General features: G+C 37.5%; 1 protein-coding gene across 3 annotated transcripts in view; it reads left to right on the top strand.

Annotated features, from left to right (window-relative positions):
• Positions 1 to 15182, top strand: part of nlgn3a (neuroligin 3a) — a 191817-nt gene that overhangs the window by 107592 nt on the left and 69043 nt on the right. For all 3 annotated transcript variants that reach the window (XM_051127619.1, XM_051127618.1, XM_051127620.1), the window contains one exon: positions 6145 to 6330. In XM_051127619.1, coding sequence (XP_050983576.1) covers positions 6145 to 6330 — 186 coding nt within the window. The remainder of the gene's footprint in view (positions 1 to 6144; positions 6331 to 15182) is intronic.

The following is a 15182-nucleotide window of genomic DNA, read 5'->3' as shown; positions in this document are numbered from 1 at the left end:
CAAAAATGAAAATACTGTCATCATTTACTCACTCTCAAGACTTTCATTGATCTCCGATACAAAAATTAAAATGTTTTTAATATTCTCTCATAAAATTGTCCATCCTTTGAAAGTATATGCATTCAACGTGTCAAGTTCGAAAAAGGAAATCCATATCAATTGAGTGGTTTAATCCAAGTTTTCTGAGGAGACGCAGTTGCTTTATATGATTAATGGATTTATTTAAGCTCTAAATCACATATAAACATTCTTCTTAAACTGGAAACATTAAGTCACACTACCCAGTTTTGCCTTGGCAACCATTTTGGGTGTCAATTTGCAGTAAAATGTTATTATTTATGAATGTAGTGATATATTGCGAAAAACTTGGTATCCGTCATCGCCACCATGCCTTGTAGCAGCCTGAGAAGTTTGGGACCGGTGCCATCTAGTGGTCAAAAATAGATTGATGTGCTTAGAAATATTGATATTCTTAACATATTTTCTCGCCGGATCAAATCCTTACATTCCGCTGAACATGCCGACAACAATACCAAAAAGTGGCCTGTCCACCATTTTTATTTATCATGCAAATTACTCTACCAAATTGTTTCTAGGTCATTTGTTTGATCGGAATGAAACCACTGAAATAATCAGGGTGATCACTTCTTTCTTGTTGGAAAAAAATTTGATTCTTCATGCCAAAGGATAATGTTTATTTGAATATGAATGAATATAACTCTGAAATGGAATGAGATGTGTTCGGCAAATTTGACACACTTGTGTAAGGCCTCGGGACACACAAAAAAGTGCAAGACTAGGCTGCTTATTGGTACTGAAGAACATTATCATATAATCATGAATTGGTTTCTAACTACAGAACCATTGATCCATTTGATCTCAGAATTAGCATACATGGTTTTGTCTAAGTTGCCATCATCTTGAGAAGTGTCTTAAGAAACATGGCCACTATTCTAATGGGAACATGTCATAAAAAATCCTAGGCTCTGTTTCTGCAATGTTTTGGCATATTGAGATTGTCCCTATATGCACCATTGTAAGCATCCCATGACCTATTAATTTCATCACTGAAATAATGTGTTCAGTCATTATTTTTGCAGATAGTGGCTTAATTACAATAGTAGCTACTTGCAGCTATATGTATTATTTTATTTATTTAGTTTAATGGATGTTTATCATTTTTAACTGGGAGGTAAGACAAACATACATTTGTGTGCCATTCTAATATACAGTAGATAAATAAAAATTATAAGCGTGTGATGTTTTAGACTCTTGGGAACGCATGAAATGCGGTAATGATAGAAAATTTTGATATTCCAAGCATGAGGCTTTCTGATGAGCTGTCCAGATGACAGGGTAGATGAATGGAGGGCGAAGCATTGGATGGACAGCGGTGTGCAATCCGTCCGACGGCTTTAGTGATGAAAGAAGGTGAGAAAATCTCCAGTGGGTTTGCTGTATATTTAATGTGGTCATATTCCAGCGTCAGCTCCTGCCCAACTCCCACCAGCTCAATGTCATGTCATTGTTGCCGCATCGATCGATATCTGTGTGTGCGATTGAGCCAAAAAGTGTTTTACAATGGAGGAATGTGAACATGCAGGAGTGGCCTAAGACAGAGCATTCACCCTCTTTCTGTCTGCTTTGTGAATAAGAGCTGTTGTTAAAAGCACTATGTAGACAAAACCTTACCAAAAAGAAGTATATTTCAAGTTCATTTCATTAAGCATACTTAAGTAAAATTCAAGTATATTAGTAAGTATACTTTATGTAGTAAGTATACAAATGTCAGTACTAGTAGTATACTAGGAGTATAAGTGTACTATTTCAATACTCATTGGGACTAAATTGGCCCACTTTCTAGTATATAACAGTATATATTTATGTATACTTTAAGTATAACAGTAGTAAACTGAGTACACACCTAGTTTTTATCTGTTTTAGTTTGTACTGCAACTATACTAAAAGTGAACTTATAGGTATACTAGGAGTTTACTAATTAAATACTTGTAGCATTTTTAGTACACTTTGAAGTATAGTCTCAGTAAACTACTACACTGTAAAAAACAAAAAAACTGCTGCCTTAAAATTTTAAGTTCAGTCAACTCAAAAAAGTTTAGTCAACTTGAAATGTTAAGTTGCACTGAGTAAAAACTTAGATATTTATGTTTGTTAAACTTAACAGATGGGTAAGTAACCCAGCTGCCTTAAAATTTTAAGTTGAATCAACTCAAATATCTAAGTTGTCACTTAGTATAATTTAACATTTCAAGTTGAATAAACCTTTTTTGAGTTGACTGAATCTAAATTTTTAAGGCAGCCAGGTAACAAATTGTTCTAAGCTGACTCAAATTGTTTTTTACAGTGTAGTTTAGTAGTTTAATACTGCAAATATACTCATAAGTTTTCTTTAAGTGAACTTCATACTTTAAGTATACTCCTATGTCCCTGTTAGGTAATAATTTGTATATATTTTGTTATATGAATATCTGAACATAAAAATATCAAAAGAAAGAACAGGGTATCTGCTTGCAAACAAAAAACATTTTATTTATTATGCATTATTTTTATAAACACTTGAATGTGGGTAAGTTTCAGAAATAATAATAATAATAAAAAAAACAATAATAAAAAGACTATAAATTGAATTCAGAGTGATAATAAAAACGTAGATGGAGTCGATCAGCACCCCAAAGCTTGACAGTCATTATTACCTCTTCATGGGTCACATTCTATTCCATAACGTTACAGTTTTGATGCTGTTTTAGGACTGATGATTGTGTTAAAAAAACATGTGGAAGCATGGTTTGTTTCAGTTTCTTCTTCGCTTGTGTTTTGGAAACTCTGTACAGAAGATGTGTAATAGTGCCCCCTACCATACAACAATGAAAACATGGATTTAGGGATGGGCGATACAGGCTAAAAAATTTATCACAATAATTTCTGGTATTTATTGCGATAATGATATCAATGACGATAATTCATGGAAATCCTGTTTCTTTAGAGAAAAGTATTATCTTTCCTATTTTTATCCAAAATAGGGTGTTAGGCATTACCGAGTACACAAGTAATGTAATGACTGTTTACCTCACTGGAATGTTAATCAAATTATTTGTACTTTCTGTACTGGAAGCTCCTAACATTAAGACGAATTCCTTGTGTACTAAAAGTATACTTTCCTATTTTTAGTTTAAAAGAAGTATACTAATAGCACACTTCAATAAACTTCTTTTTCATAAGGGAAAGCCAAAAACTATTGTAGGAGAGTCTGTGTTTCATCACCTTTAGTGATGTTAAGCACTACTGATATTGTAAGTCACCTTATGAGTTTTATTTCTGCATAAAATTGCCTGTGGAAAGCATATTCCATTCCCCAAGGGGATAGTAATATTGTTATGTATTGCATTATCATCAAATTAACAAGTACCGTCATCTCTAGAGGCCATATATGATGTTGAAAATGTACAGATAGCAGATTACAAATACAGTGTTGTGTGTGTGTTTTTAATCTATGCAAGTATAAAATCTTGTACAATTCTGTGAGAGTCCTACAAAGCAAAAACATATTAAAGTGACGTAACAGATGATAACAGGTTGAAGCAAAAGCAAATATAATGGCTCGTCCAACCTCAGTATGACCCCAGTGGTTTGTAAATTCTACAACAGCACTGCATTAAAACCATGATGTGAAAAAACATCTTTAAAAAAAATCTTAATTGCTTTCCAAAGAAAACATTTGCTACCACATTTCCAATTAAAGTACATCCACGAACCATGGAGAATATATTTTAAAATGTAGCCTGTGGGTTGGTTCGCTTCGTCTTCTGTAATAGTTCTGGATCTTGTTTTCAAATAATCATGAACATCCCCAATTTAAGCAGAATCATTTTCAGTCCAAGCCATTCCTACATGTTTTAAAGACCATTTAAAGACCATGTGTTGTGTTTTTATGTAAAATGTAAAACAAATTCAAATAAATTAATAAAAATAACAACAATGCAAATGTAAAATTATTATAAAAAATAAATGCAGTACAAAATTAAATAGAACAGAAAATATTTTAAAATAGAAAATATGACAAAAAAACAGGTTTTACATGTGTATTATTACTGCAATATTGTATCATTTATGTGAAATTTCTAACTGATTTGCTAAATTTGCATTTTCAAACTGATGTTCTTGAATGCTTGGGTGAGGTCTCACTCCCTGTAAATAATCGCAAGTTTGGTTGTGCTCATTAAAGAGCATTTGAGAAGAAAAATGCTGCGGTATGTTTTGCATGAATATAAGTGAATTAACTCGCATTTGATTCGGCGTGTGGCCCTACGTCAATATAAAGTGACATAATGAAGTGCAGAATGTCTGCCAATGCCCTTGAGATGTTCAGGAAAGCTGCTCTCTTTAAACCTATTTCCTTTATCTTTGCACGCTCCTCTGTACAGGAAACAGCGTTTCAAAAAACACGCTTTATTTGATATGCTAATATATTACATGCTGTTTAATTGATTTGTTCCTGATGAAAGCACAATAAAAATGGATTTGGGGAACAAGATGGTGAACCTTCCTTTCCATCCGTGTAGGAACAGCACTCCCTTTACTGATATAAAGAGGTTTAATCAATGTCCATTCAGCGTGCTAACATGCTAATGTTAAGCTGTGTCTGAAATTAAGGCAGCCCAAGGAAATTCAATCCAAGACAACTCTTATTTCTTGGAGGAAATGGAATCATACGTTAGGAATGAATTTATTACTTTTAACTGTTTCATAAAATGGCACTTTTATTCTTTTCACCAGATGAATGGATACATTAAGGATACAACCAGGTGAAGCCAGCTCAGCAGATAGGAGGTTCAAATATTGGATTTGGACATGCTTTCCTACTTTCTAGCTTTTTCAGTTGAGAGAACGTGCAATTGGTCTGCCAATATATTTGATATTACCCATCATTCACTGGTTCCTTGATTGTAAGGAGAAATTCTCTTCAACTGCAATGCTCTTCTATTTCATCTGATCACCATGTTGATCATCTGCCACGATCAATATAGCACATTCTATAAAATATGACTTAATTTACACATGGTGTAGCACTATTACAGAACATTTTGTGCCTGCTTAAACTGCATTGCAGGTGGTTTGTGAATAAGAAGCAGGGGTTTGCACCGAAATGCTACACGCTAAAGTTGCACAGCTGTTTAGTGAATCCCCTCTTATCTCCCTCGCCCACTCTCCCCTTCTCTATTTCAGTCTCTCGTTTTCTCTCACATGCGCACGAACACACAGTGGCACACGTTAACACCAGCCCTGCAATTTGAGGCCTCCCCTCTAGAGATGTCAGGTTGTCAAAGCTAACCATCCAGTGTCAGAGTGAAGACAGGAAGCAATGCAGATAAAACATTTAACCTCTGTGTATCAGAAAATTCATTTCCCTGTTAGGAGAGCTAATAATAGCTCTTCTGGGAGGCAACATGTAGATTAACATTGTTTCAGTCTTGTTTCTCTATTCCCTGCTAGGAAATCTGGTTAGGAATTATGGTTTAGCACAATAATGTGGTTGAGAGTGAGCACAAATATCAATACAGCATTCTGCATTTGCTTTTATTATTTTATAATGGTGCATGTTTTTCTTGAGATGTCCTTCACAATCAGAACGCTGTCATTTCTACTGTCATTTCTTCATGTTTTACTTTATGATTATGTTCAAATGTGTTCAAATTACAATCCAATAAAAAATATATTTTATGAAGAAAATGTGAGTGGCTGTGTTTGGAAGGCATTGCTAGTCACCAAAGTATTTGGAGTATTTTAGTGCATTGCTTTGCAGTTTCTGAGATTTTAAAGCCAAAAGATATCAGCCCTCCATGATATTAGGGTTTCAAGATAAGCATTCAGTCCCTTATTCAAATTCAGTCTATGGAATTTTTTCCACTCTTTTTTTATTATCTAGTCAGATTTCTTGGGAAAAAATAAAGAAATAAAATAACAGCATTTCGCAACAAGCTGCACAGTCTTGAGGTATCATTCCAGTCCAGTGCAAAAACAATGTGGGACCAATTATGAAGTTTAAGTCCACAAGTTTGACAAGAGCCTTAAGAAGATTCCTTGGGTGCCTCAAGTTTTCTCAACACCATGTGCCCTCTGTTACAGGGTTCCTCAGCACAGGAGACCAGGCAGCTAAGGGAAATTATGGGCTTTTGGATCAGATCCAGGCTCTGCGTTGGATAAGCGAGAACATTGGCTATTTTGGTGGAGATTCCAATCGCATCACTGTTTTTGGATCAGGAATTGGTGCTTCTTGTGTGAGCCTTTTGACCCTGTCCCACCATTCCGAAGGTAAGAGAACATTTCATTCCACGGAAGAATAAAAAAAGTCCTCATCAAAATAAAATCCTCTTAGAACTCAACTTTGCAAAATGATCTTTGCATTATAATGCGAAGGATTGAAAAAAGTAATATTGTGAGTTAAACACAACGTCTTTCTGTGGATAACGGTCAATTAACTTGAAAACTTGAAAATGTTGATTCATCACTTAATCCATTAACAGTAATACTTTTTTTAAACCATTACCATACAAAATAGTTATCATATATTGTTATAATTATTTAAAAATGTATTTACAGTATACATTCATGGATGAATTATTGCAATATAATTAATAAAAAAAATACAAAGAACAACAATATAAAAGTATAGCACAATATAAAGAATAAACTGTTCAGCATATATGCTCTAAATACATGGTGGACAAACGAAAGACGGGTTGCTGCAGATGTACTCATTTTCTGTTGATATCCTGTTTGAGATTTTGCATAAAACACAAATGTACTTTTAATTGATGACAGCGATGATGGACGTTCAGCCGGCGGTGAATTGCAAGCAAAGTGTGTAAATTAACATGCATAGTTATGAATTTATGCAGCCATAAAGAGGTGGCGGTTTTTCTCAGGACTTACCAAGGTTACATTTATCATCTTAGCAGTTGTACCATATCAGTGTAGCAGATTCTAGAGGTAAATCTAAAACACATTCCCAGTAGGCTTTTCTCAGATGTGAGACATAATTATAGAAAAGTCAATTGGCTTTGTGGGTTTCCGTGTCATTCAATTGACTGTTGAACTTGAGTATATTGAATCATAACACAAATGTTCAGAATCATTAGACAAATGTTAACTGTAACTATCAACTCCTTTGAGATAAATATGTATATACTGTGCAAGCAACACGTAAATTATAAAGTTTTCTAAAATTCTAGATATATTTGAAGCCATGACATTGCACATGTAGAGATGCAAGCAACTGATATTGTTTTTTGGAGGCTATTGCAAAGGTAGCTACTGTAATTATTTCACTCCCTTTTTCCATACAGATTGAAAGTTGTGTCTGGCTTTCACTATTAAACGATCGTTGAAGTTTCAGATAAGGTCTTAGGCTGTTTCTACACTTCCCTTTCTGCCATGAATAATTTTGCGTGTTTGTTTGCATTCTCCAGATTGCATCAGTATGTTATTAATTGCTTTGATTTACTTTGGTTTTGGATAGATTTCTTTTATCATAAATGTATTTTTTATTCACATATTTCATATTGCCAGGCCTAATGTAGAATGTTATTATATGGTCACATCAAACGCCTCATTCTTTTCTCAGTAAATTGGATGTTACTGATGCTGATGTTTCCCCTGAATAGAAGTATATTCCCTACTTGGTTTGATGAGATAAAAAAGCAGTACTGGGGGGAGCTGGGTTTTACTGACAGCCTCTATAAACTATCAGGATCCTTGAAAATTGAAACAGGAATCCTGCTATTGCAAGAAGGGGTGCTCGCCGCAAGTGCTACCAATATCAATCAGCTAGCTCTGCAATACTTCTCAAAGCTGTGATTTTAGCCATCACAGCAAGGGAAAGAAAAAGGATTACCAAATGGTAATGGCAAGGCTTAGAGGAATGCAGTAGTAAAGAGTCCATTTATTTTTTTTATAAAAAGTAGATGTCATCACAACTTGAAGATTGAGAAATATAGCTGCCTTGGTCATAGCTATGCAGTGCTTATTAGCACAAGTGCTACAGTTTAGACCAGTGGTTCCCAACCACATTCCTGGAGGCCCCCCAGCACTGCATATTTTGCATCTCTCCTTTGTCTGACACACCCATTTCAGGTCTTGGAGTCTCTACTAATGAGCTGATGATCTGAATCAGGTGTGCTTAATTAAGGTGACATGGAAAACATGCAGTGCTGGGGGGCCTCCAGGAACGTTGTTGGGAACCACTGGTTTAGACTGTAGGTATGGGAGACAACTGAAGAAACATGTTCAACAAAGTGTTTGTGTACCCTTACTGAGAAAGAAATCCAGGTGGTTAAAAATGTAATCATGTACACTCTGGAGATGATGTTGGAAGGGTTTCAACTTATTTTTGGTTGATAATGTGGTAAGCAATGTCTGTTAAAGACATTTCTTTTTAATTATTAGTAGTTGATAACCTGGTAAGCAAATCTGTGTAACAATGTTTAATATCTACAAATTAACACATCATTCTACCTAATTTTAAGGAACGTCTTAGCAGCATTTTCACGATCATCCAAAGGAAAAATTACATTTCTTGGCAAGCTATGTGGGCTGTCTGAAAATGGATTGTTCTACTAATTGGCAAAAGATACAATTGTCCTTTGAGTAAAGCAAAGAACATCCTTTGATGAAACAGATTTCATGCACTGTCCAGCTATATCTGAGGCTGAAATCCCACTGTAGGTGAATCCCACCCACAGTGCAAGAGCCATTCACATTTCCCCTGACCCTGATCCCCAGGAAAACACAATTACCTGAATCCCATCATCTGAAATACCAAAGGCCCGGATCAAAAAACACTTCAGCTCTATCCTCGCAGTGCAGTGCAGTGTGTGAGATTGAGTGTGATGCTTGTTTGGCAAGTGTGTGTATTTGTGGTGGTGTTAATGAGGCCACTGTGACCTGTCTCCTCCTTGCAGTCTGGCTCATCATCTTATGGGGCCTGCTGCTCCCACATGGAGCTTGCCCTGTCTGGGCGTGTGGCAGGCCAGGAAAGAGGGCTTCATCTATCAACCCACTCCTCCACAGGAGTTAGCCTGCCCGCCAGGCCCCCGCTGTGGGATGGATTGCAGATGCATCCCACTGTCCTCCTCCATCATCAAGTTTAAGGGCAGTCATCTGCCTCGCTTCTTTGATGGAAATGGGGACCTTAAATGAAGGGAGAGAACATAGGTGGTTTGGTTTTCATTTATCTGCGTGGAGTTTTTGTAAGATTAGGCTTGGATGTGATCACAAGATCTTCCAGCCATCTGTAAGCATTCTCATAAAGTGATTTGCACAAGTGGGAGAAGATTCTAGATCAACTGGAACAACATTCCTCTCAACTGTCATTACCCTCTGATCTTCTGGTAGGTTTAGGGCAGAGTGACCGATTTTGCTCCTGGAAGGCCATCTATCTCCAACCATAATTAACCACACTTGAACAAGCTAATTACGGTCTTCAGGATTACTAAAAATGCTTAGGCAGGTGTGTTGAAGCAGGTGGAAGCTAAAATCTATAAAAAGGTGGATTAGACAGCCTTGGTTTAGTGCAGGGGTGCCCAAACTCAGTCCTGGAGGGCCAGTGTCTTGCAGAGTTTAGCTCCAACTTGCCTCAACACACCTGCTGAGAAGTTTCTAGCATGCCTAGTAAGAGCTTGATTAGCTGGTTCAGGTGTGTTTATTTGAGGTTGGAGCTAAACTGTGCACGACACCGGCCCTCCAGAAAAGAGTTCGGGCACCCCTGGTTTAGTGCTTTTGCTAGAGCCAACCAACCATATATACCAGGGTTCCTCAGATCTTGCCCTGGATGGCCAATGTGCTGCAGAGTTTAGCTCCAACCCTGATCAAACTCTCCTAGCTGTGATTATTTAAGGATCCAGAAGACATTGATTAGCATGTGTTTGGTGTAGAGCTAAACTCTGAAGGAAAGTGGATCTCGTGGGCCAGATTTCAAGATCTTTGATACATATACACACCTTCTGATTTTAGAGTTAGTGCCAGGTCTTGCAAAGGTATAACTATCAACCATTGCTGTCTGGTTTTAGATGTAGGGCTCCAGCAGTGATGTTCTATTCTGCTAATAGAGGGCCAGATTTCACACACCTGAACCAGCTTATCTAGATCTTCAGAACCGACAGGTGTGTTGAAACAGAATGGAGCTAATCTTTAAAAAACTTGCTTACCAGGAGTGGGATTGGACATGCCTGGTTTAGAGTTTTTGCTAGAGCCTGCAAAACTCTAATCAAGTGGTTCCCAATCCTGGTCCTGGAGAACCCACAACACTGCACTTTTTTGAAGTCTCTCGTATTTAAAACACACATTTAAGGGTCTTGTAGTCTAATGAGCTGGTGAGTTGAATCAGGTTATATTTGATTAGGGAGACATCTAAGATGTGCGGTGTTGGGGGTTCTCCAGGACCAGGATTGGGAACCAGTGCTGTAAACCAGTGGTTCCCAACCACATTCCTGCAGCCCCCCACCTCTGCACATTTTGCATCTCTACTTTTTCTGACACACATTTCAGGTCTTAAAGAAATATAGTTGGGCTTTAAACCCCTGCTTTTAACAGTAAGTCTACTTCATGGATAAGCAATATCGGTCCTGGAGTGCGGATGTCCTGCAGAGTTTAGTTCCAACCCTGAAAACCTGCCTGTAGCCCTTGTGATCCTAAAGACCTTAGCTTGTTCAGGTGTGTTTGATTATGGTTGGAGCTAAACTGTTTAGGACATTGGCACTCCAGGGTTGATGTTGCCTTTCCCTGGTCTACTCTATACCTTCTGACTGAGTTAGGGCCAGGTCCTGCAGTACCATTCCTATCAACCAGTCATTACAGTACGTCTGATTTAGGGGTAAGAGTGCGGTAGGGATGTCTTGTCCTTTTCATAGAGGGTCCGATTTCAGCTTCAACCCTAATCAAACAAACACAGTTGGAGCCGATTGAAGCTAAATTTTGTAGGAGGACTCTCTGTAGGTAATTGGCTCTCCAGGAGCAGGATAGGACAACCCTGGTTTGAAGTTATTGATAGAGCCTTGCACAAAACAAGTCTGTGACTTTTAATTGATTTAGATTTAGGGTCTGGGATTGTAACAACATTTTTATTTTAACCAACTAGTGCCTAAAATCAAAGTTGGATTAGGGTCAGGGCTCTGGAAGGACTGTGACTGTTTATATAAATATTACTGCAGGACTGTGTCCTACATTTTTCAAAGAAGAATTCAGATGTCCAGTCAAGAACGTTAAAAATCTTAGCCATTCCAGGTCCTAGCTGCAGACCTGCCTCTGCCCCCTCCTTCAAAAGCATTTCAGCTCGCTCTTCGCCTGTTTTTCTAGCATTGGTGCTCAGGGAGGGAGAGCAAACAAGAGGGAAGGAGAATGATGGCGAGAATGAGGAGTTCTAAATCAAGGACATTACCCAATCTTGTGTGTTATTATCTATTTGGCATAAGGCTGACTCTAATTGAACATGCAGATTTGCCTTTTTCTTTCTCTTTCCTAATAATAATTATGATGTCAAATGAGAGATGGCTCCACAGGCTGCTGCTGGAATATTAAACAACTGGAGCTTTGGCTGTGTGTGTGTGTATTGGAAGGATGTTGGAGGCCTACCAGCAGTGTTACTGAAGGTCATCGGGAGTCCTTTTTTTCTATTCCTGTAACTAATCAGCCTAAAAGCTCTGCTCGCGAGGACATGCTCCCCTTTTAATGGAACGTCTCATACATTAAAGGGGACTCGTGAGGGGTTACGTTGTAGGATTCCTTCTACCCATGTCAGCTCTCATTTTTTATGAAGACTTTTGGGTTATTGAGGACCATAAATATGCACACTTAAATTGTGTTAGTTTTATTAGCGGGATGGTATTCATGGTGGTAGCTTTGTGATGCACGACTTTCAAGCATTAACACTTTGAGCTACAAAACTGTGCATGAGTAAGAGGCACTTCAGTCTAATGAACTAAATGAGATGATGGTTTAACAAAGACTGCATTGAACAAATAACCATCAGAAGTAGTGACAACATGTTAGAAAACAAAAAGAAATTTGCTGTGGCATTATGTTTAAAATAATGCACAGATAAGTCCTGGCCAGTCGACATGTCAGGTCATAGCTTTTCTTTATGACTGAATATGGTCTGGTTTTAATTGAAGCCATAATGTGGCTATACTTAAAGTGACAGTGTCTCATATAGTGAATAAGAGCTCTGAAAAGGAATCAATCTACTTTATGACTTTAATATCATACACATTCAGGTTAAGCAAGTCCATTTGCTTTTAGTGTACTGAAAGCACTTAGTTTAACTGAACATCATTCTCTGGCTGTCCTCAATCACTCCACACAATGTTTTTACACGTCACAACTGTTATTCACGCCTACACTCTTCTGCTGGAACTTAGAGTTGGTACCTAACTTCTTAAATAATTACGCTTGTCTTCCAAACAGCTGTGTTGATTGGACTAATTGCTATTCATTTTTAGGGCTTTGTAAGCATTGAGGAAGCTTAAAAATACTGGGTGTTGTGGAGATGGTCCTCATTTTGTGGAAAACAGGTTGTGAATAATTACATTTATTTTGGAGAATTAATATTTCATGACCTAATAACTGATGCTCAGGGAATTTTGCTGCATCAAAGTTTGGCTTTAATCTGACTAAAGTCTCTGCAGGAGGGGATTATGAAAAGACTTAGCAAACAATCATGCGCTAGCATTAGCTTTATTTTGACAACCGATTGTTTATTCATCTTGTATATTATATTTGAGTCACCACAGTGAATGAATGTTACTGTATTTAACAAATGAACATTTCACATGCATTGTGCATTTCTTCTCATATTATTCACTTAAATGCAAAGTATAAATGCATATCACATGTAGCATTCACCATCACATTAAGTAAACGTGTCATGTTGTGGACTTAGGGTGGCAAAGTTCCCTCTATGTGTTTTCATTTGTAACTAAACTGTAAATTAGTCAGTCAATGCACAATCAATGTCCACTTAACACAATTATATTATTTTCTATCAATTGTCTTCACAAAAATCCTACTTTATCCATTATGGGTTATGAATATTATAAGCTCAAACAAATATGTTGTGCACAGTTTGCTTAAAAAAATTGCATTGATGTCCCATAAATGACAGTTTTTAAGAGAGTGGGTCTTAAGTTTAAAATAAAGAATTTAAAAAATACATAAATAAAGTCAACATCATGCAAATTAAGTTTGAATAAAATGTGAGTTTAAATTTTATGGAAAAATTAAGAAAATGTTTTATTTTTCTTATGGCCACAAAATTTTTGTCAACTATGTTACTATGCCACCAAAAATGATGCATCATGACACCATGTGAACAGCATTAAGTATTATGTTGTTTTCTTTTGTGGTAGACATTTTGAATTCAATATTTTATCTACAGTAACCTATTGTCAAGGAAGTATATTAACTGATTGTCAGCTATGTTGAGTATATGGTTGTGGTTCCTCTTTTAAAAATGAAAATTTGAAGTTTATCTGCTTACCCCCAGGGCATCCAAGACATAGGTGTCTTTGTTTCTTTAGTAGAACACTAACGAAGATTTTTAATTCAAACCGTTGCAGTCTGTCAGTCTTATAATGGCAGTCAATGGCTCCCAAATCTTTGAGAGTAAAAAAAAAACTTACACAAACAAAACCAAATTAAACCCTGTGACTCGTGACAATACACTGATGTCCTAAGACACGAAACGATCGGTTTGTGCGAGAAACTGAACAGTATTTATATTATTTTTACCTCTGATTCACCACTATGTCCTACTGTTCTGAGCGCATGCACAGCATCTGGCGCGTGACGTGTACACGCTCTGGCATATTATACGCAAGCGCCGGAAGCGATCTGCGCTTATATTCACTCATTGTTTACACAGTGCACAGAGATTGCGGACGTATTCACTGGCACTGTGAAGGTCTAAAGATATTTAGAAGTACAGGTCATCGCAATGGAAGACGATTTTTATATATCATCAGACAACGCAAATTTTTTTGCCCAACCGTATTTATTTATAAATCAGAGAGATGGAGGAAGCAGCTGCAGCAGCAAGTCTTCAAGCTTCAGGGAGACAGAGATCTCTTCAAAAGTGGTGGTGTTCTTGTAGTAAGTGTTATGAGGATGCCAAGGGAAGAGCATCTATAAGCGCTTCCGACGCTTGCGTATAGTACCCCAGAGTGCATACACGCGCCAGGTGCTGTGCATGCGCTCAGGATAGTAGGACGTCGGTGAATCAGAGGTAAAAAATGATATAAAAATTGTTCAGTTTTTCACACAAACCGATCGTTGTGTGTCTTAGGACATCAGTGTATCGTCACGAGTTGCAGGGTTTAATTTGGTTTTGTTTGTGTATGTTTTTTTTTTACTTCCAAAGATTTGGGAGCCATTGACTGCCATTATATGACTGACAGACTGCAATGACTTTGAGTTAAAAATCTTAATTTGTGTTCTACTGAAGAAACAAAGTCACCTACATCTTGGATGCCCTGGGGGTAAGCAGATAAACATCAAATTTTCATTTTTGGGTGAACTATCCATATAAGGAACTCAGGCTGCATCCTCTAACAGACACAATGGGGACTGCCGACAGCAGGACCCATGTCTGAAGTGCATGTAAAACAACTGCAATATCATTGGCCCACGTAGCCTGTGACGTTACATGTGGGCGCCCAGAAGTATAAGTGGACGCCTGGCGAATACATCACCAACTTTTGTTGTCTTCAGGAGCTGTTTGTTTGACAGTGCATATAAAGGCATTATGGAGAAAGACAAGTGAGCATTCTAGAAAGTGTGTGTCTCTGTGTCCAAGGTTTCTGACACTGAGTGTCTTGGTAAGGAGCATGCATGTTCAGTGTTTGAGGATCAGTGAAGACTCAGATTGTGAGGTTTGCAGTTTGAGCTTGCAGAAAAAGTTTGAGAAGGGTATGGAAGGTTATTTTGAAACCTCCCGCTGCAAGGTCAAGCACTCGGCTAGATCCAAATGCTTTTTCTCTTGTGTTGTCAGATCCCGTGGATAACACACTATTAGGTTCATCTAGTAAGAGTGAGGACATGGATGTGGTTGACGATGGCGATGGTGATAATAGTGTGAGCACTGAGTCCTCTCAACCTAACTCCAGCCCCGCATA

This window comes from Labeo rohita, chromosome 14, assembly GCF_022985175.1.
Source record: "Labeo rohita strain BAU-BD-2019 chromosome 14, IGBB_LRoh.1.0, whole genome shotgun sequence".
Lineage (NCBI taxonomy): Eukaryota > Metazoa > Chordata > Actinopteri > Cypriniformes > Cyprinidae > Labeo > Labeo rohita.
The sequence above is the reverse complement of the archived record's forward strand: the minus strand, read 5'-3'. Positions and strand labels throughout refer to the sequence as shown.